At 36.7% G+C, this 22,994-nt stretch overlaps 4 protein-coding genes across 7 annotated transcripts; 2 read left to right on the top strand and 2 right to left on the bottom strand.

The window, feature by feature from the left end:
* Window positions 1-60: 60 nt before the first annotated feature.
* RB195_020591 (uncharacterized protein) lies at window positions 61-3,137 on the bottom strand (the record flags this gene model as incomplete). Of its 2 annotated transcripts, XM_064188955.1 has the most annotated exons (7): window positions 61-224; window positions 1,108-1,201; window positions 1,268-1,342; window positions 1,789-1,881; window positions 1,942-2,033; window positions 2,117-2,199; window positions 3,067-3,137. In XM_064188955.1, the coding sequence occupies 7 exons, from the start codon at window positions 3,135-3,137 to the stop codon at window positions 61-63; spliced, it is 672 nt and encodes a 223-aa protein (XP_064044836.1). The 2 variants fall into 2 exon arrangements, with proteins under 2 accessions (XP_064044836.1, XP_013302776.2); XM_013447322.2 differs by lacking the exon at window positions 3,067-3,137 and having other exon boundaries at window positions 2,117-2,183.
* Window positions 3,138-3,980: 843 nt separating this feature from the next.
* On the top strand, window positions 3,981-4,879 carry RB195_020590 (uncharacterized protein; the record flags this gene model as incomplete). Its single annotated transcript, XM_064188954.1, has 2 exons — window positions 3,981-4,066; window positions 4,696-4,879. 2 exons carry the CDS (start codon window positions 3,981-3,983, stop codon window positions 4,877-4,879), a joined length of 270 nt encoding a protein of 89 aa, XP_064044835.1.
* A 411-nt stretch (window positions 4,880-5,290) lies between these two features.
* On the bottom strand, window positions 5,291-13,471 carry RB195_020589 (uncharacterized protein; the record flags this gene model as incomplete). Its single annotated transcript, XM_064188953.1, has 17 exons — window positions 5,291-5,300; window positions 5,859-5,947; window positions 6,712-6,798; window positions 6,876-6,984; window positions 7,044-7,204; window positions 7,970-8,134; window positions 8,195-8,361; window positions 8,422-8,534; window positions 8,707-8,795; window positions 8,862-9,001; window positions 9,531-9,643; window positions 9,701-9,781; window positions 10,289-10,450; window positions 11,627-11,715; window positions 11,834-11,985; window positions 13,262-13,352; window positions 13,448-13,471. 17 exons carry the CDS (start codon window positions 13,469-13,471, stop codon window positions 5,291-5,293), a joined length of 1,842 nt encoding a protein of 613 aa, XP_064044834.1.
* Window positions 13,472-16,322: 2,851 nt separating this feature from the next.
* On the top strand, window positions 16,323-22,472 carry RB195_020588 (uncharacterized protein; the record flags this gene model as incomplete). 3 transcript variants are annotated; one of them, XM_064188952.1, is made up of 11 exons in its annotated part: window positions 16,323-16,353; window positions 16,455-16,599; window positions 17,967-18,084; window positions 19,103-19,168; window positions 19,315-19,410; window positions 19,509-19,619; window positions 19,706-19,819; window positions 19,912-19,987; window positions 20,095-20,186; window positions 21,180-21,266; window positions 21,756-22,472. In XM_064188952.1, the coding sequence occupies 11 exons, from the start codon at window positions 16,323-16,325 to the stop codon at window positions 22,470-22,472; spliced, it is 1,653 nt and encodes a 550-aa protein (XP_064044831.1). The 3 variants fall into 3 exon arrangements, with proteins under 3 accessions (XP_064044831.1, XP_064044832.1, XP_064044833.1); XM_064188950.1 differs by having other exon boundaries at window positions 19,509-19,631; XM_064188951.1 differs by having other exon boundaries at window positions 19,509-19,631; window positions 19,700-19,819.
* Between the last annotated feature and the right edge of the window lie 522 nt (window positions 22,473-22,994).

Below are 22,994 nucleotides of genomic sequence, written 5' to 3'. Positions count from 1 at the left end.
ATTTACAAATATCTATATATGTATACATGCATAAATACAATTTAAAAAAACCACAAAATTTTAAAATTTATCCACAGTCACTTCACCATTAAAGCGAGCGTTAAAACCTAAGGATAATTTTTGCATGAACGTGTTCTTGGCGATATTCCATTGGTATCGAGTATTTGCCACGTTCCGGAGCGAAACTTTCACGGCCACCGTATACGGTTGGAATACGAAATCGGCTGAAAGAAACTTTTTTCTTTGAAAAAAACCTCAGTTTCTAAGTAGTGCGAAATTTAATTCACGTAACTGATTAATTATAATTACTATTTGATTATGATTTTAATTATTAATTACTGTTATTCAATTATAATTTGTAAATTAATTGTACTTAGGTTAATTGTACTCAAGTTAATTTAGGAAGTAGGAAAATAGGTGCAAGAGTGTTCCCTTGAGGGAATCCATAGATCTCCCTTCTATGAATATCCATGGATCTCCTTTCTATGAATATCTACATAATCCTGCTTTTGGTTTATAGTTGTGAGATCTGCTTCAGATTTGTCTTATCTTTAGAAGTGATTTCTGGTTGAATTGCTGTCCCCGCCAACGTATTGGGCCTATCGATCGTTGCGTCGCGAAAATTACGTGATGCAGACTCGGGTTAAAACGAAAAAAACTTAGAACTGAACTCGATACGGTACGGTTTTGATCGAGGTGGAACCTTCGCCAACTCCACTCGGACTGCAGAGATAAATGGGGTAATGAAGGTCCCACCTCGGCCCTCACAGTCATTCGTTCCACCAGGCCGCCTACGCAACTGCACTGAATTTCAGGTCTTTTCGTTCCGATTATCGACGTGTTTTCTGTCGTCAGCCAAAAAAAAAGGTCCAAAATCGCAAATCCAAAAAAATCACGCAAATCTAGCAATCCGAATAAGAAGACATTCTATTTCTTTTATTAAAAAATGATCAGGAATGTCTATCAAAAATCAAAAATGGATCAGGTATGTTGGTGTTCAATTTGTTTACGTCAACCTATTTACTTCAAATTTATATAAGGCTTAAAAAAAACAAGCGAGTAAAATCGCGATCATCCTTCTGAATAATCCCCGATAACTCATCAAACCTGTTCCACCAATGGATGTCTGCGCCACAGCTCCCGCTTCCACCTTTCCGTAGAGTGGACCAACCCCTTTCAAATTTGTGGTGGGATTTTCAACCTGGAATCAGAAGAAAAATAGAAAAGTTACGTCAACTATTAAAAAAAATGATTGAACGAAAGTTACCTGCACAGGCATGTAGTCGCTTGTCACTTCTACACCATATAATGGCATATTTGCCGCTGTCAACGCTTCCATCATCTGCAAAAAAAATGGAAATACCTTAGCCAATCAGTTTGATCTACTCATTTCGCTGTTTTTTCTGGTGTACATAGTCGGCGCCAAAATCAAGAACAGCTGGGTAACCGCGACGCGTCCGCTGCAACTCACTTCCTCCGCCTAGAGGATGCGCGTATCACGGTGAGAGGAGCTTCAAGAAGATCTCCTTCATGATCGAGCGGGACTCCATACAGCTAAGGGGACTCATTTAAAAATCGAAGAGCTACGCTGGGACACACTACCCCATGCACTTTCTGAATAACAGATGAAGAAGAACAACTACAAACCTGACAAGACTCTCTTATAAACCTAATATTTGCTTCGTTTTGAAAACCTTATTGATAGTTCACTAAATTTGTAGCCTGAGGCAAAATTCTTAGTGCATCGCATGGCTCTCGATAACTGCTTCTACAGTACAGTAAACTCACCGCTGCTCTAATTTCAGTATTTGCTCGCTGTTTTGCAAGTAAGGTATCATTTGATTGTCCAACAAAATACCAAATTTGATAGTTATCGCTACTCTAAAAATAATCATCAGTTTTAATACCTTATTTGATTTAAAAAATTATCCGAACGCCTACTTTTGCCGGGAAATATGTCCAGCCTACGGGCGGACTTATATCCATGTTAAATACTGGATCCTCAATCCACTCATAGTCGTTATTTCCCGTTCCTAGAAGTTTTTTTTTTCAAATGGAATCACTTCAGATAACTGATTCTCGAGTAATATTCGTACAAAATAGAAACGCTACCTACCAGCCGAGCATCCTTTTGCTCCAACGACAATAACTGCTCCAATGAGAAATGTCAGTAACCTTGACATTTTGGTGAAAAGAGACCTGAAAACATCGACGACGAGAACGGTGCCGTTATATACGGGTCCTGACGCGGTTGTAAACGTTTGCTTTTGAACCGCTTCTCTGGTGGGGTCGTATACGTAATAAATTACGACTATTTGCACAAATTGTGCAAAACGTAGCCGCGATTTACGGTCCGATACAAGTGCAAAAACGAATTTGTCGCTGTACCATCACAAATAAGCATACTATTTCTTTCTTTTGTGGATTTTTGCGGGATGTAACATCCATTCCCTTCGATTAAGGGATTTATTTGCCCACGGAATAGACTGGGATACTGTAATGTCACTACTAGGAGTTGGAGGACAGCGTCATCATGGAAATACTTCGTCAGATGGGATTCTTCGTTTTTTCTATCGGCATACTCAGGACATTTTTGTTATTGGTGGCCTGAGGAGCTATTCGCGTGTCATTCACTGCCAGATCTATCGCTGAGGCACGCATGAATCCGTATTGATATCCCAGAGAGATCAAAATCACCGAAAATAACCTGATGAATCAAAATAAACATCAATAACCACTTTAAATGGATATAAATGTGAATATTACATCAATACCACATCGAATATTCAGGATATCATAAGCGATTGTTTTTTAAATTGTAATTGAATACATACTGACGGTCTCCAGATCATTCATGGATGGACTGTAGATCAATCAGCCTTAGAGCTTGGTGTACTCCGTGAGTAGTCGCAGTGATAAATTGATGCTATGGAAACGCTGAGCACTATCCTGAAACGATCAGCTCTATTGTTGGCTGGGGAGGAACCAGTCGATTGATTTTTTTTTTCAAAATTCTGATCGTAATGATCAATAGAAGAGGAAAAACGTTGGTCTACACACTCTTACGTGTCTTCACCAATTTCACCGGTGCTCTTGGACTCTTGGACATCCATCTCCGTTTCTCGACGCAAACACATCAGACTCATGATTATTTCGCTTTTACGTCACTTCTCTTTGTTATTTTTACTATGTTTTTACTATTATTACTTTCTACAATTATTTGTTTTACTTTCGCTCTTTTTATAAACGTAAATAGGTTAAATCAGTTGCTTAGTCACACAACATATATCAAGTCGTCCTACAAATAATGTAGCATTCTATATTTACTTAAATTTTTCGGAAATTAAAATAAACAAAAGTTCTTCGAATTTGCAGTACATTGTCGTTTAATTTTTACAACGCTCTTTCATGTTTCTGGTTAAAATTCAATTCGACTCCTACGAAATTTAGTTGACTGTGATGAAATATTTATGTTTATGAGCAATGTAAGTAGAAAAAAAAAACACGTTATTTGTGAGTTGAGCCCGGACAAGCTCTGGATTTGTACTGTATTCCAAGACTTTTATTCTTTGTATTACTTTTTTTTTACACGTATCGATTATTATTTGTTATTTGTTAATATTTTTTGAGAATTCTCTAATATGTGGCTAATCGAACATGTCCCACATTATCGTATTTGTCAGCTAAACCTCACCGCAGAGCTCGTGATCCGGGAACAGTTGAAGAATCTTCTTTTTGAATTCTGTACATGCACAAATACATATAATAAAAATGTCCAGACATAGAATTTCTTTTCCTACGCCGATAGATTTCGGACGAAAAAAAAACAAAAACGCTTAAACCATAACACGCACAAATGTAATAACGTTTATCGTCGTAACTCGCCCATTAAATTGCGATCCATTTTTAATTTTATTGTGGGAGAAAGAAAGATTAGAAAATCATGAAATATATAATGTGAAATATGGTGGATTTCAAATATGGACAACAGCACGGTTATACGCCTTCTGGTTATTCATCATGACTTCGTCGCTGTATTTGTGTATATCGATTCTATTGATGTACGGTTAGTGGATTTTTGTGATTTTCAGTAATATTTTCTATTATTGAACACCTAAAAAGAACTATTGAATTGTAGATTTTTGTAAGATTTTAAAATTGCCACGTTTTTGCTATATTTTTCTTGCACACACATTCTCCTGTACACTCATCTCATTCATCTGAAGTTCTAGGAACTATTCAACTTAATTCTGGAAGTAATTGCCAAAATATGAATGTTTTCCTACATATCTCCACTAACAAAAAATCCATTGTGCTTCTTTTCCGACTAAATTTCCGACTTCCGACTAAATTTTCTAAAACTTTTTAAAAAAAAATTTTGAAGTAATTGTTACTCAGAAATTAGGTAATTACTGATGAATTCTAATGTGTTCGGCCATGTGACCGTGACGCAGCCGCCACAATTCGTGCTCTCTTTCTCGCTCTGCCTTCTAATCATCTCTGTCTCTCCACTATGTTTACACCGTATCTCTCTCCTCTCAATTTTTCCTCCGCCTGAAAATCCATCACTATCACCCGGCACTGAAAATTTGGCGCTAACCGCCAATTAATGTACGACTACAGCCAAGAAGAAAAAAACAACAAAATATTGCTCGAAATTAATTTTTTCGTCTTATCTAGAAATTTTGCATTTAGCTTCACGTGTCGAAACACATGGAATGTTCAGGATGAAGGACAAAGATGTGGTATCCTTTGCGAACGTTTTAGAGAAATTCGTGCGCCATATGAAATCACACAATACGGGAAGTTACGACGTTACAGCGAATCCAGAATCCCCAACAGAAATGATCAGAAGTGTTCCGTTATACAGAAAACGTAACTATGGAAACGTTTATTCACAACCTGTATATCAGTCAAGCGGTAGTCAAACAATGAAAAACGAAAAAACCGGTAATGATATGGTTGAGGGAATGATGCGCAAAAAAAAGAGAAGCATTAAAATGTTAAAATAATTATTTTGAGTATCACATTGTGTTGTATTCAAAATAATTCATAAATCTAATAAAGAGGCTTCATTTTCGTTGAATTGAAATGAATTTTAAACGATTTTATTATTACTAATGGTTTATCTCTTATTATAAGAGGTTTGTATGCGTTTCTTACGCAATTTCCGTCTCTATTTTGGGTTATATGTAAAATTTTCGGAAGAAAACAGCAAAAAAAAATTATATGTATGTTTTATGTCCTTAACATAATTGCAAGCGCATCCAGTCGACAGAAGCAGAAGCAGTCAACGTAGCCTGGAAGGACCATGGATGAATTTTACACGGATGATTTTAACTAGTCTGTTCAACTAATTATTCTCTTCCATATCATAATGCTCTAGTGGAAAAATCCTTATTTTCTTAAAAATTACTCCAAAAAGAAAATTAGGGACTAGGATACGTACGTAAAAGCACCCATCAAAAACTAGTATTGCATTGTTTATTGATTTTATGGACATTCTATGAAAAAATCCAGAAAGAACTCCACTTTATTTACTTTATTTGTACATTCACAAATTACATCCAGTTCCTAGTAATAAGTAGATTCTCAATAATTTCACTATATAAAAATGAAACGATGTATAGAAGAGAAAAAAGAAAATTATTCAATATGAACATGATCAAAATAAAGAGGTAAAATATTGAAATAACAAAGACAAAAAATACCAGTATTTCTCATCCAGTATACCTAAGCGGAAGATAACGTACTAAGGAACAAATAAACAAAAAATAAATACAATAAAATTAAGCAATTAAAAAAAGAGAAAAAGTTACGAGCCTTTACATTGACATAAAGGTTTAAGAGGACTATACCAAACACAATCTCCTTGATCTCCATATCTATTCAATCGAGTAAATCCAGAATAGAGTAGAAATCCAGAGGACGTTGAACGAACATGAGCCTAAAAGAAACTTGCAATGAAAGCGTTACGTTTGCGTCATAATTTCCTAGGAATAACATGGGGTGAAGTCCCTCATGCGCAATTTGAAAAATTTTCTACACGTCCTTACAAAAAGTAATTTTCATAATTTTTAATTTTATTGTGAAAGGTTACAATCATTTTTCAGAATCAAATGCAAATTGATTCGTTCCATTTTTTCACAGCAGCTGACTTAACTGTACACTTATTTGCTCTCTATTTACATATTCTTAATTTCAATTTCGTTTCGTGATTAAAATTTAGAAAAATAATTTAAATTAAAATAATAAAAATGATTTAAAATTCTTCGAAAAAAATTATGGCAGTATGAATTATTCACCATGAGCGCTCCCTAATTTCCACCACAACTCACACAAAAAAAAACCACCGATAGATCTTAAGATGAAATAAACAGCAGAAAGAAATCTATGATTTTTTTTTTAAATATCTTCAGTACAATGTCCATCAGCCGAAGCGATCCACGTTCGTTAAAGCGAAGTCATGAATTGTCAGAGTGAACATAAGTCCCAAATATAGGTTGCATAAATAAAATAAGAATCCATGCAAAATCCACAATCCTCATCGGCGTACATGTTAGTTTTCGATCAATCTATCAACAGTAGATCAAGATTTTTGACCAACCTCTAGATTGGACAGTTTTTAAACATTGAAAAAAAACCTTTATAAAATAAAACATAGACATCATTCTCAAAATATTTAAAGAAAAAACTACTAAAAGGAATTACCGAAAAAAGTCCGTTAGAGGGGGTAAGAAACACCTCCACTTCATACAGTAATGCATCACCGTCCTTTAATTGAGTAGCATTTTGAGTCTATAAAATCAAACATTTTGAGTTCTCCGTGATTACAAATTCTGAGAAACGCCTCAGAGCGATTTATACAACTCAACTGAACTGTAGTATTGCCGCCGGCATTTATGTGAAATTCCAGAACGTTCGAGAAAAGAATTAAGCTGTTCGGCTAAAAATACACCAACTTTCTCACGAATTTTCTCATCTCTGAAATAAATACGTTTGATAGGGAGAAAAAAAATTTTGGGAAAATTTTTAACACTTACTCAATTACTGTTCTATTATATTGACATAGACAATATTGTGATGGAATTGGCAATGTACGACAATTCCTTGTCCCTCTCCATTCTCTGAGCAGCGATGATCCTTTGCTCATCGGAGACATGTTGTGATATGAAGTGTCATTGAAACCGGCGGATGGTTGCAACTAAATCGGAATAATTCCCGGAAGAATCATTGATATCCATGCTACTCCATCAATCTACAATCGTCCACAAGTAAACCGATCCGAAAGAATTAGACAGATCCAGAGATCAAGGGGTGACACGACAGCATTACATCTGAATTCGCCAAGGAAGTAGATCAATTGAGTGATTTTTAAAGTTATTACACGGTTAGAGAATGAATGATGGATCAATTTCCATCTTTTCGGTGCAATGCAGCCGTACAACAACTCTATCGCCTATGGACTTTCGAATTTCCCATTTTCTGGATCAGCTTCCTTGTACGTATATTAGATCCTGAACACCTGATCTTTTTCTGCTACGAAAAATTAACATTTTATATCTATCGGATGCGTGTTCGCTTAGCACGGAAACTCTGGCACGAAAAAAAATACTGCGGTCAATTTAAAAAAGATGAAAATAGAAGAAAACAGAAAAATGAAGTTCTCTCTGTGTGGGATCCGAACATATTCTTCCTCAAATCTTCTTCTATCAACCGGAAAAAAGAGATTTTTCCCGAATAAAAGCAATCTAGTGCCGATTTGAAAAAAATAAAAACTTGGCAAAAAAATATTTAATTTCTGGATTACTGATATATACTGGACATCATGAAATTTTCACTAAATTTTAACATTCTCGTCACGTTGTGCATGCGCATATACTTCATGATAGTTTCATAGAACGTTCTTTCGAATACGATTACAATTTTCGCTGAATCCATAATTTTTTTATACAAACATTAAACTTACATTTAAAATATCCATAAATGTCGCATGTAAATCGAAATGTGTCATTAGCGCTAGCGATTTGTTTCTGAGTTGTTCATGGATTGGAGAGTTACGATAACGTTTTGGAATAGTAACCATTAGAAATGGATTATTTTTCTCATATTTTCCAAGAAGTACTTTGTGGATCTATAACATATTCTGGATTAAAACTCGATTCGATATCAAGAAAAAAATGTGGAAACTCACATCACCACTGTTTGGGCCATGATCGCCCATAAAGAAAATGAATGACTCATCAACATTATGACGGTTTTTCTCGAAAAAATTTAGAAAATATTCGTCAGAATGATACAGGTCCTTTAATGTGTCGTGGGCTAGATATACAGGCAGAATATGACCGACCTTCGGTACTCCTGGAAAATGTGCACATCCTGGAACTCATTGGATTATTAAATAGTGCAAAATTAACTAACCTTGATAAGCATTCATAAATTTTTCCAAATAATCCAACAATTCTATAAATCTTTCGCTACAATTGAAATTTTTAGTCAGAATTTTTGATTCAATCATCCGCACTTCAAATGGCCTTCAATTTGATCGTCGTGGAAAAGAAGTGAAGAAAAATTTTAAAAAATTATTAAGAAAAATATATTTCAATAATTGAATAAAAATAAGGAAATGAATCAAGCATCTTGTGGCTTGTAAGAAAACAAAAAAAGTTCCAAATCCAAAAAAAAGCAAAAAAAAAACTAAAATACCTCCACATATGATCAGCTTCAGGTCTATTGAATCCAAGACAATTCGGATAATATGGAACACCAACGCTCCAATCCTGACCAACCATAGTCTGGAATTGAACTCCACTAATCAAAAACTATAAAAATAATCACAAAGCAAAAAGAAATATAGAAACCTTATATCCTCTCATTCGATATTCTTCCAAATAATAAGAATATTCATCCAAATATTTCCCACATTTTTCCTCACTATTCCAATCAGGTTCCAACGGAGGAAGACCGACGAGTGCTCGACTGCCACCTTCGAAAGATTTCCCTGAAACCGTCAACGTTTAGATGTAAAAAAAAACGACTAAAGGTACACAATTTTACACAAATAAATGAATTTCATACAAGTAATCGAATAACTGCAAGAATAAATAACAAATAATAAATAATAACAAATAAATAAATAATCATTGAACAAACATTGCTGGACTCGGAATGCTTTGAAAATCACCTGAACTCAAAAAAAAACAATTAACGTAGCAGAGCTACATTAAAAAAAAAAAACAAGTTCTGGAAGTTATGTTGCTTTTATGTACTTCTATACCACATAAACAACTCCATAACTGAAGAATTTCCTCACATTTTTTAAAAAAAAACGGAGTTCACTTCTCAGAAATTGTGTGAAAATATAGCGTTTCCTTGAAATAAAAAAATAGAATTTTAAAAATTCAAAAAAATAAATTTAATTTAAAAATTTAAAATTTCAATGATTTATTTAACAAAGAAATAAATACAACAGATACAATAAATAAAAGCATCCCGAATCTAACTGAGTTTACCGAAATTGATGAGTTTACCGAAAAATAACGGAAATGCGTTCGGTCTTGTATTACTGCCAACTTTATTCAAAAACTCCATCTGAACTGCATCGAATTCACTTTTCAAGAACTCAATAGTACGAGGTAGTGCTCTGAAAAAAAAGTGTTGTAAGTTATTGAAATTATGGATCTGAAAGAAATTGGAGCACCGTTTAGCCATAAATGAAGAGACTGAGTCGATGAGAATAACGTAGAGATTTGGTCGGTGGTCCGACGAAGAGTTCTGTGACCTAGAAATAGAACAGTACTCTTCAAAATATTGTTTAAAAAATCAAAATTTGAGAAAATTCCAGAAATAAATAAGAAATAACTGCCAGAAGATGCAATTAGACTTATATTTCGTGAAATCTCCATGTTCCCGCTTTCCAGTGTCTGGATTTGGAAATCTTCTTGGAATCCGTTCTTGGAAATCTACCGTAGACATTGCCGAAGCGAGACATTTGCTCATATTTGCCCTAGGACTCCAACCAACTCCTATTTTGTACATATTATATACATTCTTCTGCGAGAATTTAAAAAATCTCGCCATTTTGCTCTACGAAGTATTATTTTTAGAGTTGTTTTATTTAATTTTTATTATTTAAAAAAATTGTTTTTTTTTCTTAACCAGATGAATATCATATATATATTGTACGAATATAACAATAGAATTTATGTAATACTATGAATAAATACTATAGTAAACAATATGAATAAATATATAATAGATATACAAGATTAAAACAAGAAACAACCACCTTTTTTCGTAAATTTGGGAGTGGATGTATGATTCCTTACTGCCGTACAACGTTGGTGGATCGCAATCCGTCTCCACTATGTCACATTCGAATTTTTTCTCCGATGGAACGCTTATCCAAGGATCAGCCGTATACTCAGCATCACGTTTATTGTATAAACACCTGAAACAAACAGTTGTTGACTTCGTTAAAGAAGATGGACAAAAATTTTTCCTTGATGAATCCAGAATCCTCGAACCATCTTGACGAATCCATAAATCCTAATTTCCGACTGTATAAGCCTAACTATAATCCGATCAAACGGCATAAACGGCATAAAACTTGGTGCAAATGCGTTTAGGGGACCCTTGCTAGCAGCACCACTAGCTGCATTTCGCGTTCGTGGTCCCGCCACGACCCCAATCGAGTGGTCGCAATTGCACCCAACATCAGGTCGTTTTCGGCCAACAGTAACTGGCCTGGTCATAAGTCCTACCCTCTGATACCCTGCCAAAGATGGAGTTTCACCACCATCTGTGTTCCTGGATGCTTCATCTCCACATCAAAATTATAGTCGCACCTTATAGCACAGAAAGTAGGCGAGCAAGTGAGGCATTGATATTTTATCCTCCTTTTTTTGAATTGATGCAAACAGTTGGTAAATACCTGCTATTTATCCAAGACCTAAGAAGGATCTGCTCTAATATGCTGTTGGAAACGATAGCTATGCTCTTGACGCAATTTTAGATGATAACAGCTATCTATCCATCAGTTTCGGGCGGGTGTAGTGCAATGGGCAAGAGGTCCGACTGTGACAGCACGATCGATGGTTCGAGACCGCCCTAGTGCCAACTAGGCCATTCATTCTTCTTACGTCGATAAATTGATAACAGACTTGTTTGTGAGGATAAAAACATTGATTTCTTTCGTCGGCTGACCCTACAAGTCACTGCATAGGTCAATCCGTCCAATCCGGGAATCTCAACAATTCCGAATCGCACTCAAAGCTTTCGGCGCATCCCAATCTCATTATTATTCCAGAGAAATCCCTTTTATTCATCATTTTAATTCTCTTCCTGTCTGGTTTTCATTATTTTTTGTCCCACCCAACTTTTTCACGTGCTTGTCAATGAATTAACAAAAAGAATTGGGTACAGTCGTCTACATTTGAATTGTAGTGGCTGTTTCTTGGACATGGACCACCTACGCGTAGGTCCGCTATTAGGGCCTTTAAAATCCATTGAACTTAGAAGTTACTATGGATTCACTGAATTTCACTTTTACAAAACGCACCATTCTTCGTTTCATTACTACATTAGACTTAATCCTCATCATAAAATAAGGAAAATAGCTACTTACCTCGCTTTACATGTGTATCTTTTAGCCTTTTCTGTAACATTCACCTTGGCATCGTGCAATACTGTTATAGGTTCATAAGGAATACATCCCTTAAGAAAAGCAATTCATTTTTTGATGTTGAAAAGGAAAAAATAATGAAATAAATTTTAAAACTATATTTCAAATTGAGAAGAAGAAGGAAAAAAAGAGAAATGAAAAATCACTAACGTTTTTTGGATTATATCCTGGATAATGGAACTCTAATAACTCTGGATCCAAATGATTGAAGACAATTAATTCACAAGTGTTAAATATTGAATCGTGTTGAGATATGTTCAAATCAACATGAATATAGGTTTGTTGAGCCATATTTTCACCTTCTGAAAAAAATTCGCTTTTTTTGTTAGATTTAACGCAAAAATTGTCAACCCATTAATTTATCGGTTTAAGTTCAGCAATATTCCTCAGATGTACCGTAACTGAACTCAGAGGATATTTTAAATGTACTTCAATTTATCTAAAATACGTTAAAAAAGTACAGTTATCAAATTCTTCATCACAGAGCCACCATGTTTTTTTTTAAAGCGATTGGAACTGTTATGGATGTTCATGGATGTTAAGGACTAGGAGCTGTTTCCGTTATTGTGATGTGAAGCTTGGCGCAAAAATGAAAATAAGTCTATAGTAGTTTGAGAATCACTTAACGTGATCCTTTAACTTCTGGAATTTCAAAGTTAAGACATCCATTGAGCGATTTATGATATCCTACCGTTCAGTCAGCATCTGCTCGGGATCTACGGTGCCAACTCTGTGACACTTGACTCATCGGTGATTAAAAGCAGCGCATTTTAAAGTTGGCTTGAAGTGGAAACATGATGAAAAATAGAGGATTTGGAATGTAGATTACGAATATGACCGTGGCTCCGCTTAATTTCCCCTAATCGTCCTAAAACATTGCGTGGGAAACGGTATTCATTCTTACGAGGCACGACAGAACGCGATCTTTGTACACGCCCAGGTCCTATCAGCAGTCATTCATTGGTCTTACGTGAATGAACTGGAGAGGAGACCTCATTGATTTTTGACCGCCCTACCCCATGGATGCGGTGAGCGCACAAGGGTGGCGCGTTCTTAGACAACTCGTAGGGATGAATCCCGTTTCACATGTCATGTTTTAGGACGGTTAGGAAAAATTGAGCACGGCCACGCCCATATTCGTAATTTACACCCCAAACTCTCTATTTACCATCAGGTTTCCATACTAAAGTTCCAGATAAAAACACTGACTTAATCATCAGCTGACCCACGCAAGTTATTGTATGGACCAACACGCGTTCCAAAATCTCAACGATTACGAATTGCAGTAGAACGCGTAGACGTATCAATCCCAAACGGATTGATACGTCAGTGAGTTTACCTTTTTGACTTTATCATAACTCGAGATCACATTGAAACTAATCCTCAGTTTTCCTTAGTTATTCACATTGATCTACAATGCCTCTGGATATGTGATGCAGCCAACATTGTCACAACTGCATATCATTCATATCCTCGTTATTATTTAGGAACGGTCACAACACATTAGAACAAGTTTTTTCAGAAGAAATGAAGAAGTGAAATAATTCGAAGAAAAAATCCTAGTCAAAATTCACATACCTGATAATTGCTTGTGAATCCCAACGATAACTAGCAAAGAACAAGCTACGATTAAAAACAGGTGCGATTTTTTCAGGCTTGAAATCATTCCCTGAAGAAGAGAATAGTGATTTTCGAACACGAAATGGAAAAGATGATCTACGAATGAAAGAAAAATAATCGACTAGTGTTACAGAATTAGTTTACCGTAGCCGTGAATGTACAACGCATCCTTGGTTTCGAAGTGTAGTTAGGGGAAGGGAAATGTCATGAAAGATGAACTTTAGATTCAATCAATATTTAACATATAAATATTCTTCCAGGAAATTCATGATAACATCGATGATTAACACAATATTCAAAATGAGGAATAAGCGGAGTTGTTGGAATATGTTTATGTCTTGTCCATGTCTAAATAGTTTAATTAAGCATTCCTGCTGTTTTAATGAGAAATTGGACATATAAGGACGCTATTATAATAAAAATTAGGCTCAGTCTAATAAAGGATAAAAAAAGGAAAAAGAGAGGGGCACTCAACCGCTCTCTTCTTTCTGGAAGTGAATAATTAAATCAATCAAGGCCCTAAAATTTAAGCTTTAGTCTTAGAGGGTCCATAACATGAAGACTAAGCTGCAAGGAGAAAAAAAAAGGAGATTGAGCTTCCAGAAATAAAAGCGAGGTCGAGTGGCCCCATCCCCCTCCCTTCCAAATACATTTTAACCCTGTCTTGTAAAATATTAGCGAGGTAGAGTCAGGTAAAAACCACATGAACCACAGTGCAGTTGCGCTGGACGCGGCGCGGTTGAACTAGCCTATAGGATTGAGGTGGAAGCATCTTGGATTGCAGCGATGAGTGCTGCTAGCAACCGTCCTCGGTTCGATCCTAGGCGTTACGCTCTACCGCGTCGCTTCTAGCGCAGCCGCATCCGCAACAGTACCGAGTTTCATATCGTTTCGATCTCTCTGTAGTGAAGTCCAAGATCTCAATATTATCCAAAACTGAAATCTTATTTCATACAAGATCAGTTAGCCCAAGCCAGCGTAAGTCAGGAATTTATCGGTAGGGTGTGCGAGAGATGTCGGTACTGACACTTCTATTAACATATTTTTGGTAGACACTGATTTTTGGCGGACAAAAGCGCTAGGATTGAAAGGGCTGCGGTGAATATCTCACAAAACTTTGTCGCCCTCTTCAACGACAAAACAAATGGACTTTGGAGTGGAGATTTTCAGCATAGACCTTCAGAAAATCATTTCGATCTAAGAAATACTGTTGAGGTTTTTTTTTTGATGTAACGTGATATGGTAAGTATTCTGAGAGAAGGAAAAACAATGAGGAATGGAAAAAATGTGGCAGAAACCCTTCCCATACATGAGGGAACTTATAGTCAGAAATGTGACCTGAAGTTCGGTGCAGTTCGCTAAGCGGCCAAGCTCGAAGCGAGCGTGAAGTGTGGTTGAGCCGGCGGCGGTGAACGACTCGGACTGTAGCGGAATTAGCGAAGGTCCCATCTCGATCCATCAACTCGCTCCACCGCACGCAGCTCAGCCCCTTACGCAACCGCACCAAGCTTTAGGTCGTTTCGACCAGACTATATCTACCGTAATTTATCAGCACGCTATTCTGATGGCAAAACAGTGACAAAAAATTGCTAGTCAATAAGAAAAATGGGACCTATAACAAAAATTTTATTTAATTGTACTGTCTTCGCTTATTTATACCTGGTAGATAAATAACAAGACGCTCTTCCCACTTAGCATCTATTACATTTTAAAGTAAAGTATTACTTAAAAGTTAAAAGGTTAAGGTAAGTAAAAGTATACCTTTACAGTATCTTGACACTAAAGTATATTGATATTTGAATTACATGCAATCTCAGGATTCTTGGAATGCGGAATCTAACTGAGCACGAGTTGCTAAGGAACGTCGTACATGCAATCTTCGTGCTTTAGAATCCTCTGCAGTATTTTTTTGTCAATTCACCAAACACGTACCGCTCATTGAAAATCCATAAATATTGAATGGAAATGTAAAAATTACGGGAACTATTCGAAAAATTTGTCACTCGTTATTCCACAAATTAGCCATATTTTCTATTACTCAAAAAAAAACTTAAAATTAATTGTATTCGGAAAAATAGGATTCTGGAGAAAGAAGGCAACCAGGATGACATCCACGAGCGGAGGATAATGACGCCATCAACCCCCGGACTGACATGTACAACATGTTTCAACATGTTAGTGCAAAGTCATACAGATTAATAGACAAGTAGATGACTTGTTTATGCATGACAAGACACGTATTAGAAGGTGTAGCGCAGTAGGTAAGAGGTCCGTCTGCGATTGCACGATCAAGGGTTCGAAATCGCTCCGGTCCCAACTAAGCCCCTCATCCCATTTGGGGTCGATAAATTGCTGCCAGACCTCTTTACGAGAACAAGTACACTGACTTGACCAGATCAGACGTCACGGGTTGTTTTCAATGTGGTGCAGCCTTAAGCATCCGATTTTCCCTGAAGTTCCTCAGATAAATATTTACGAGTTCAAACTAACTTTGTTAGTGACTTCTTCATAAAATCCACAAAAAAAAGCTTACGGCACCTCGGATATCGGAAAATGTCAATCCATATGATTATAGTTATAGCAGCATCTATAGAACTACTCGACAGTCAAATTCCATGAAAGTAAGATTTAAGTACGGTATCAATCGAAGGAGTGCGCTTTTTATGCTCTAATTTTTATTTTCTTATTTTTTTCTTAGTTAAGTTGAGTGTTGGATCCGCAAGTTGTTGTGAGGCTACATCCAAGTTCATGAGACTTCAGACGATTCGGAAGCAAATCCGAACCCGTAGACGCCTCCTGATATGGATTAATTTAACACTTTATCACCTTAATTTTTTTTTATTTCCTATACTTTACTATTCCTATATTTACGATCCCACCTTACGGTATCGATAATATACGGTATCTGTTCCCATACTGATTACCTATGCATTCACGTTTCGTTCTAGCACTCGGTCGGTACTATTTTTTTGTTGCTGTAGGTGCCGAGCAGTAACACCTCGTCCAATATTTCAGCCTTATGCGTGGGAGGAAGTTGGATCAGCGGAGATGTTTGTGTTACTTATCCTTTTGATTGAATGACAAATTAAATAAATCAAATTGCATTTTAAAAAATGCTGTAAATATGTTCTCGTTAATAAATTTCTTTCAGTACTTCTTAGTAGACAGCTTGAAAAGCGGAAGGATCTTATACGAGCATTATTTCGGGCTTGCGGGGATCGTACAGTTGGTGAACGCTATCAAAGTAGGGAAGTTGTACAACCTCTTCAACCTCTTGATGATCGTGAGGAAGCCAGGTGAGTTGCTTCATTTGCATGCAAAAGTGACCTTTTTACGTAGGAAAGTGTTTAGACCGAGGTACTGTAGTTGGCAACGTATGACGAAATGTGACTATGTTGAGATATCAGCGGGCAAAGATAGAGTTCTAGGTGTAGATTACGAATATGACCACGTTCCCGCTCAATTCCCCCTAATCGTCCCGAAAAACAGCGTGAGAAAAATCGTTTCTCCTTACAAGGCAAATGGAAACGCGCCACTCTTGCGCACACCAGCGAGCGGTCAAGAATCAACTAGGTCTCTTCGGTAGCCTATTCAACGAATACCAATGGATAGGCTGCTGAGGGAACTGTAGCATGCACAAGGGTGGTACGTTCTAACGTGCATCGTAGGAAATAAAGCGATTCCCACGCCCTTTTTCAAGATGATTAGGCGAAATTGAGCGATGCCACGTGCTTATTGCAGTTGCGTACGCAGCTGCACTAATCACTTGTTGGAATGGAGGAGGTTTTTGTCTTGGAAATTTTGTACCTTCCTCTTTTCTTCAAATAAAAATTGTTTACTTTTTTCTAAATATTTCTGCTCCTAACCGAATGCGCCACATTTTATCCATCCGCTTAATGTATATTCGCTGTCCATTGCAAATATGACAGATAAAAAATAAAAAATAACAAAAATATGTATGAAGTGCCGCCGTCTTCTAGAACATAATTCTAAGATTGAACACATTTCTATTAAGGAAAATTATTGTTGTGAACGTAAACCAGGAAAAAGAAGCAGGGAGCAGAGAGAACTATAAAGGTCCCATAAAATTATGTATGTATCATTCTGTCAGCAATAAAATTGGTGTTTTAGTTGCCGATAAAAAATGTTCAAGATGATTTCTTCTTTAGCAGTCAATGACAGCGTTTTTGAAAAGAATTTCACTTCTTGAATTAAGACCTACGGCTAGGTAATAGTATGCGGGGTAGATAATGCACGGATCTTGTCTTTCGAGTATCCTTATGGCTAGGGCAATTACTCTTTAACAATAAATTTTAAGAAAGATTTAAAGATCTAAAAAAATAACAAAATGAAACAAAATAGATAAGTAAATAATAAAATTAAAAAAATAAGATGTAGATAATAATAAACAACCATCTCTAGAATTTTAAAATCACTTCTGTAAAATACGTGACAAACTACTATGACTAAGTTCACTTCCCTTATTCCAACACTGTCCACAAAAAACAACATTGAAAACTTCCTATATCGCTAAAAATGAGTTACAAAAATCCTTATTAAAAAAAACAATAAACAATCTCCAAGTCCTCTCTTCTAATGAGAACAATAAACAAATTATTTGCACATTTCTACGTCAAAGACGCTATATTCTTCAACATTTCAGTCAAAAAACAGTCTTTGAAAAGGTGGATGCAGTTGCTCGTCCAGTCATATACTCACAACAGGAAAAGAAACTCAAATGGAAGAAGAAAACACAAAAAAGTTCGAGGAGTAAAAAAAAGGTGAGAAAAATAAGTCATAAAAAAATTGAGATTTGGTGTTTTCGCTCTGCGAACTTCTATCACCGTTAAATTCCTGAACATTCCAGGAAAATTCAAGTTTCTGTATTTTTTCGTACGATCTGCAGGGTAATAATATTAAAGGGGAAGGAATGAACTTCAAAGATGTAGAGGGACCATAATCAATTTAACGTCTTTTAAAGAAAAATGTGTGTGTACTAGCTTTTTGTGTTTTTCTCTCTTCAAAGCCAATGAAAATTTTTATGGGTGATAGAATGCATGTGCGACTCATTTTTCCTTCGATGCAGCTTCTTCGCGATAGAACGCGGGCAGTCGGTAGTTCGTGATCCACATACATAGTATAACTCAAATAATCGACAGAAGCTGCCCCACCAATCGTGGTCGCATAGCAAATTGCCCGGGATCTACCACTCGTAATAAGTTGCATCGTAGGGAAAAATGCACACAGGGCTACTATACACGCATTTTTCGGGATTATTGAAGAGAACTGAGTGTGGTTTCTCTTAGACTCGTAAACCCTAACCCTACCAATATCTACTCCTGCGGAGATCCTTACATCGGAAATTCCATGATACGCTGCATATGAACTTCTCATATGAACTTATGATCATCGATCGTGTGGCTACAGAGGAACTCCAATCGAATGTGGTACATACGCTCCCGTTAAAATCCACTAGCGTCAAAAATGTCGACATTTATTGAAAAAACGTTGCGGAGGTTATGTTCGCAAGCGGATGAATTACTACGGAACCGTTGCGAGCACTTGGCCACCTTGATGAACGTAATTGAAGTGACGGCAATAAGAATTTTACAGTAATTTTATTCATTTATCTGACATTTCTATTTGTAGCGCTAAAAAATGCAAATATCTAAAAAAAATAAAATAACAAAATAATTTCTTATAATATCTGAAATAGAATTTCTAAAAATATCTTGAATTCCTTCATCCACAGCTCGTATTTCAAAACTCCTATGATCCTCTGGATATTATCTCTTTAAGAGCAAACGGAGCAAAAGATCTCGGTCTCATAGTAGTCGACGACAAAAACGGGAAACTCCACAACAGGTAATCGCTAGAATGATAGAAAGAAAAGAGAAGGAAAGAAAGAAAGAAAAAAGAAAAGAGAAAGAAAGAAAGAAAGAAAGAGAGAAAGAGAAAGAAAGAAGGAAAGTGAAAGAAAGAAGAAAATCCTAAGAAAAAAAATTGTTCAGAAGCGTACTATGAGTTTGAAAGGGAGGAACGACGAGCAAGAAATGCCTCCACTATCAGAGATTGTCTCTCATCGTGATTTTACCACAGCGTACAAGGTTGACGAGACCGAATTAAATTTATTTCTTTATTTTTAATTTTTTATTTGTTTCTTTTTCAAAATTAGATCACATTATTTTCGCAATTACAATTTCAGATTATGAGTTACGTGAAGAAAAACGGTATTTTGGAAAATACTCTGGATGAGAAAGCTACAGAAAAAATTCGTCATTTTTTTGAAACTGAACTATGTTTTCCATCCTACCATGTGAGTGCAAAGGTAACCCAATGCCTTCGGGGATTCGTGTCAGGAGCAAAGCAACTTTTTTTCTTCCCAAATATTGACAGATTCAGATTATGCGGCTTTTACATGAAGCACTTAATAAATGTTGGGAGAAAATTATGGATGATTGTAAAAAATTGGGATTTACACAAGAAATTCTTTTGCTTTTATCAGAAAAAGAGAAGGTAAGAATATTGAATATTTTTTTTTAAATTTAAATTATTGCTTTTCCTCCTAACCTACACATTGGTGAATCCAGCAATTCACCGTATTTAAGGCTAAAGCCTGTTTCTTGGATGTTATGCTCGTCTTTCCCGAACATATTCCAGAATCATGGGGAGGAAAACATATCGGTCAGTTTCTGTGGTCAATTTTCATTCCTTTACAGAAAAAGTACTGGAAATATGTGATTTATAGTTGCATGTATTTATTTTTTTCGGTTTTCATAGTACATTTACAGTAGAGATCTCAGCTCCAACCGGAGCGATTATTTTACCAACAGAAATCCTCAACTTATCAACTGATCTTGCAGCACCAACATCACAAATAGGAGTAAGTCTGTTATTTCTAAACTTTGAATGTTTTACACATAAATTTAATTAAAACGACGTCATTTATTATTCGACTTACTTGACTTAATCGGAGAGATGGTGTCATCGCCTGACGCGATCACTCGCATCCTCGCTGAGGTGTACCGTCCTTGAACGTAGCTCTGCCCCCCATTCCCGATCTTCTCCGGGAACTTCCACAAAAGCAATCCATTCGTTTAGTCATTTATTACTATTATTACTGTTTACATTATTCTGACCGTAGTGTGACTTTAATTATTTTTTTTTCTAAAATACAACCTCTACGGAATGGGGTTATTCTATCCAGTCGGGAAAAGACGTCCTGAAGCTAGGTGCGATTGCGTAGGTGGCTGCGTTCGAAGCAGCGCGGTGAAGCGTAGCGGTTGGGATTCAGGTGGGACTATCGCTAGTTTCACGGGGAATACAGCGATAAATGGTGTTAGAGAGGGTCCCACCTCCACTCCAACCACTACGCTCTGTCGTACCGCGTCGAGCGTAACCGCTTACGCAACTGCACTGAGCTTCATGTGGTTCTGACCCTACTACACGACTTCTTACCTTCGGATAAAAATCGGCATTTTGTTGAAGTTACATATGATCTTTTCGCCAGAGGCAAAATTGCTCGAAAGATTTTATTCGGCTGGCGCCTAATTGGATCTGGAAAAGGGTGGGGTCAGACTGTGGTGCCAGTTCAGCAAACAGTGAATCTACCTTATCCCTTGCTTTGTTGTTTGTGAGCTCACATGAACATGTCACTCTTGACGCCTTCACTCGTCTACAAAAGAAAAAGTAAACTTTTTGCGATTTCCTAAAGGTCTACTCGGGTTTTCACCTAGTTTTTTCACCTTGTTTGATTGATTTGGTTGAATGGATGAAACAAGAAAATTCAATTAGCACTTCCATGAATTACTGGAATATCACAACTTTCCGATATTTGGCTCTATATCGATTTTTATATGAAATTTGTCAATTATAGACTTCGGCCGAGCTAACTTCACAACTATCAATGCGCCAATTAAGTCAAACAAATGAAATGAGCACTATAGAAGAACGACGAAAAAAGGTTAGCGATTAATGCGTTTCAGAATCATTTTGTTCTCATTCACTATTGAAGGGTCCCACGACAAAAAAAAATCTCGGTGTCCCCACTCTTGTCTCAGCGAAAATAAGTATAGACGGATCAAAACGACGCTGACGCTTGGTGCAGTTGCGTAAGCGCTCTCGAACCGGCGTGATGGAAGTAGCAAATGGGACCCAAGTGGGACTCTCAACAGCATCACTCGTCACTCCATTTCAAAATGATCCAACCTTGATCCCAACCACTGGCTGAACCGCATCCTGGCATCGAGCGCAGCCGCCTACGCATTTGCGCCGAGCTCAATCCGACTTTGGGAACCCTGATGCGTATTGATGGATAATCCACAAATTCTTCTCGTCTATTTTGAAAACTGAATGGATCCCGAACCGATCCTTATATCCAACCCAACGCATCATAGAGTGAAGTGCAATTTTTGAAGTTCAAACAATTCTTGAAAAATTGTCTCCAATTTAGGTTTATGCTCATTCTCCACTGCTACAGGACGACATACCAAGCCCAGTCAATGACGCATTTTTAAAACAGATGAAGAAGTCCAAAATTAATATCCTACAGGGCAAACCACTCCCGACACAGTTGCAAGGAAAAGACTTAACCAAAGGCATTGCGGCATCGAAAAAAGAGGAACCTCAATTAAAATCATCTGTAGTCGAAATGCAACGGAAGTCAAGTGATAAAACGGATATTCCAAAACAAAAAATAGAACAAAAACCTAAAACAGGAACACCTTCACCTGAAACGAGAAAAGTTCCAATTACTGTTGCGGAACCAGAAAAACAAGCACCGAAGATTGAAGCGGGTACGAAATTGAAAGTTGTGGACGATGTTAAAAATAAAGAGACTGGAAAGAGCCCAAAAACACAGCTAGAAAGCAAAAAAGAACTACTCGCGACTGGTTTAGAAGGAAAAATTGTGGATGAAATAATGGATAAAGATGAATACATGAAGGAGAGCCCAAAAATAGGGGAAGAAAACAAAAAGGAGGACCTTGCAGCACCAGTGGACAAGGAAAAAACGCCTGAAGATGGAGGAAAGGAAGAGATCGCATTCGGATACGGTGCTCTCCGGAAAACTCAAGAAGTGGACGCAGAAAACGATGAGGATGACACCGACAACGAAGCCGGGAATGAAGAAGAGAAAAAGAATAAAGAGCAAGAAAAAGAAAGAGAGTGATTTTTTTTTCTTTAAATGAGATTTAAATTTCTCAAGAAGAAAAAAAAACGGATAACATATGAATCCATACATATACTGCTACTGAAATTTTAACGAACGTAAAATTAATTTATTTACAATGAGAATATTGGAACTTGTATCTTCTCACTTATAAATTTTGGTATTTTACATTATGTTATTGTATCATCTTTAAATCCGAGTCCTTTATGCAACAGATCAGCTTTTCCAGACTACAGAATGTTTTATTTGATCTAATTTCTATTAAAATGTAGGAACCAATGTTTTGAACTACTTCCAAGCGACAGAACTACACATATGTTCTCCCAGATAACAGCGACAGGCGTCCGTTCGGAGCAGAACATGGATGAGGGTGTAGGAGAAGTGGTAGAGGCGCTTCGAAGGCATCGTGGCCAGGGATCAGAGGGATTCCGAACCGAAACCTCGGAAGTTTCCACGCTTTTAAGCCTACGGACTCTTGATTTGGAAAAAAAAAAACTACGCATCACACGTTCCTCGGAAAAG

The sequence above is a fragment of the Necator americanus genome, chromosome II (genome assembly GCF_031761385.1).
Source record: "Necator americanus strain Aroian chromosome II, whole genome shotgun sequence".
NCBI lineage: Eukaryota > Metazoa > Nematoda > Chromadorea > Rhabditida > Ancylostomatidae > Necator > Necator americanus.
The sequence above is the reverse complement of the archived record's forward strand: the minus strand, read 5'-3'. Positions and strand labels throughout refer to the sequence as shown.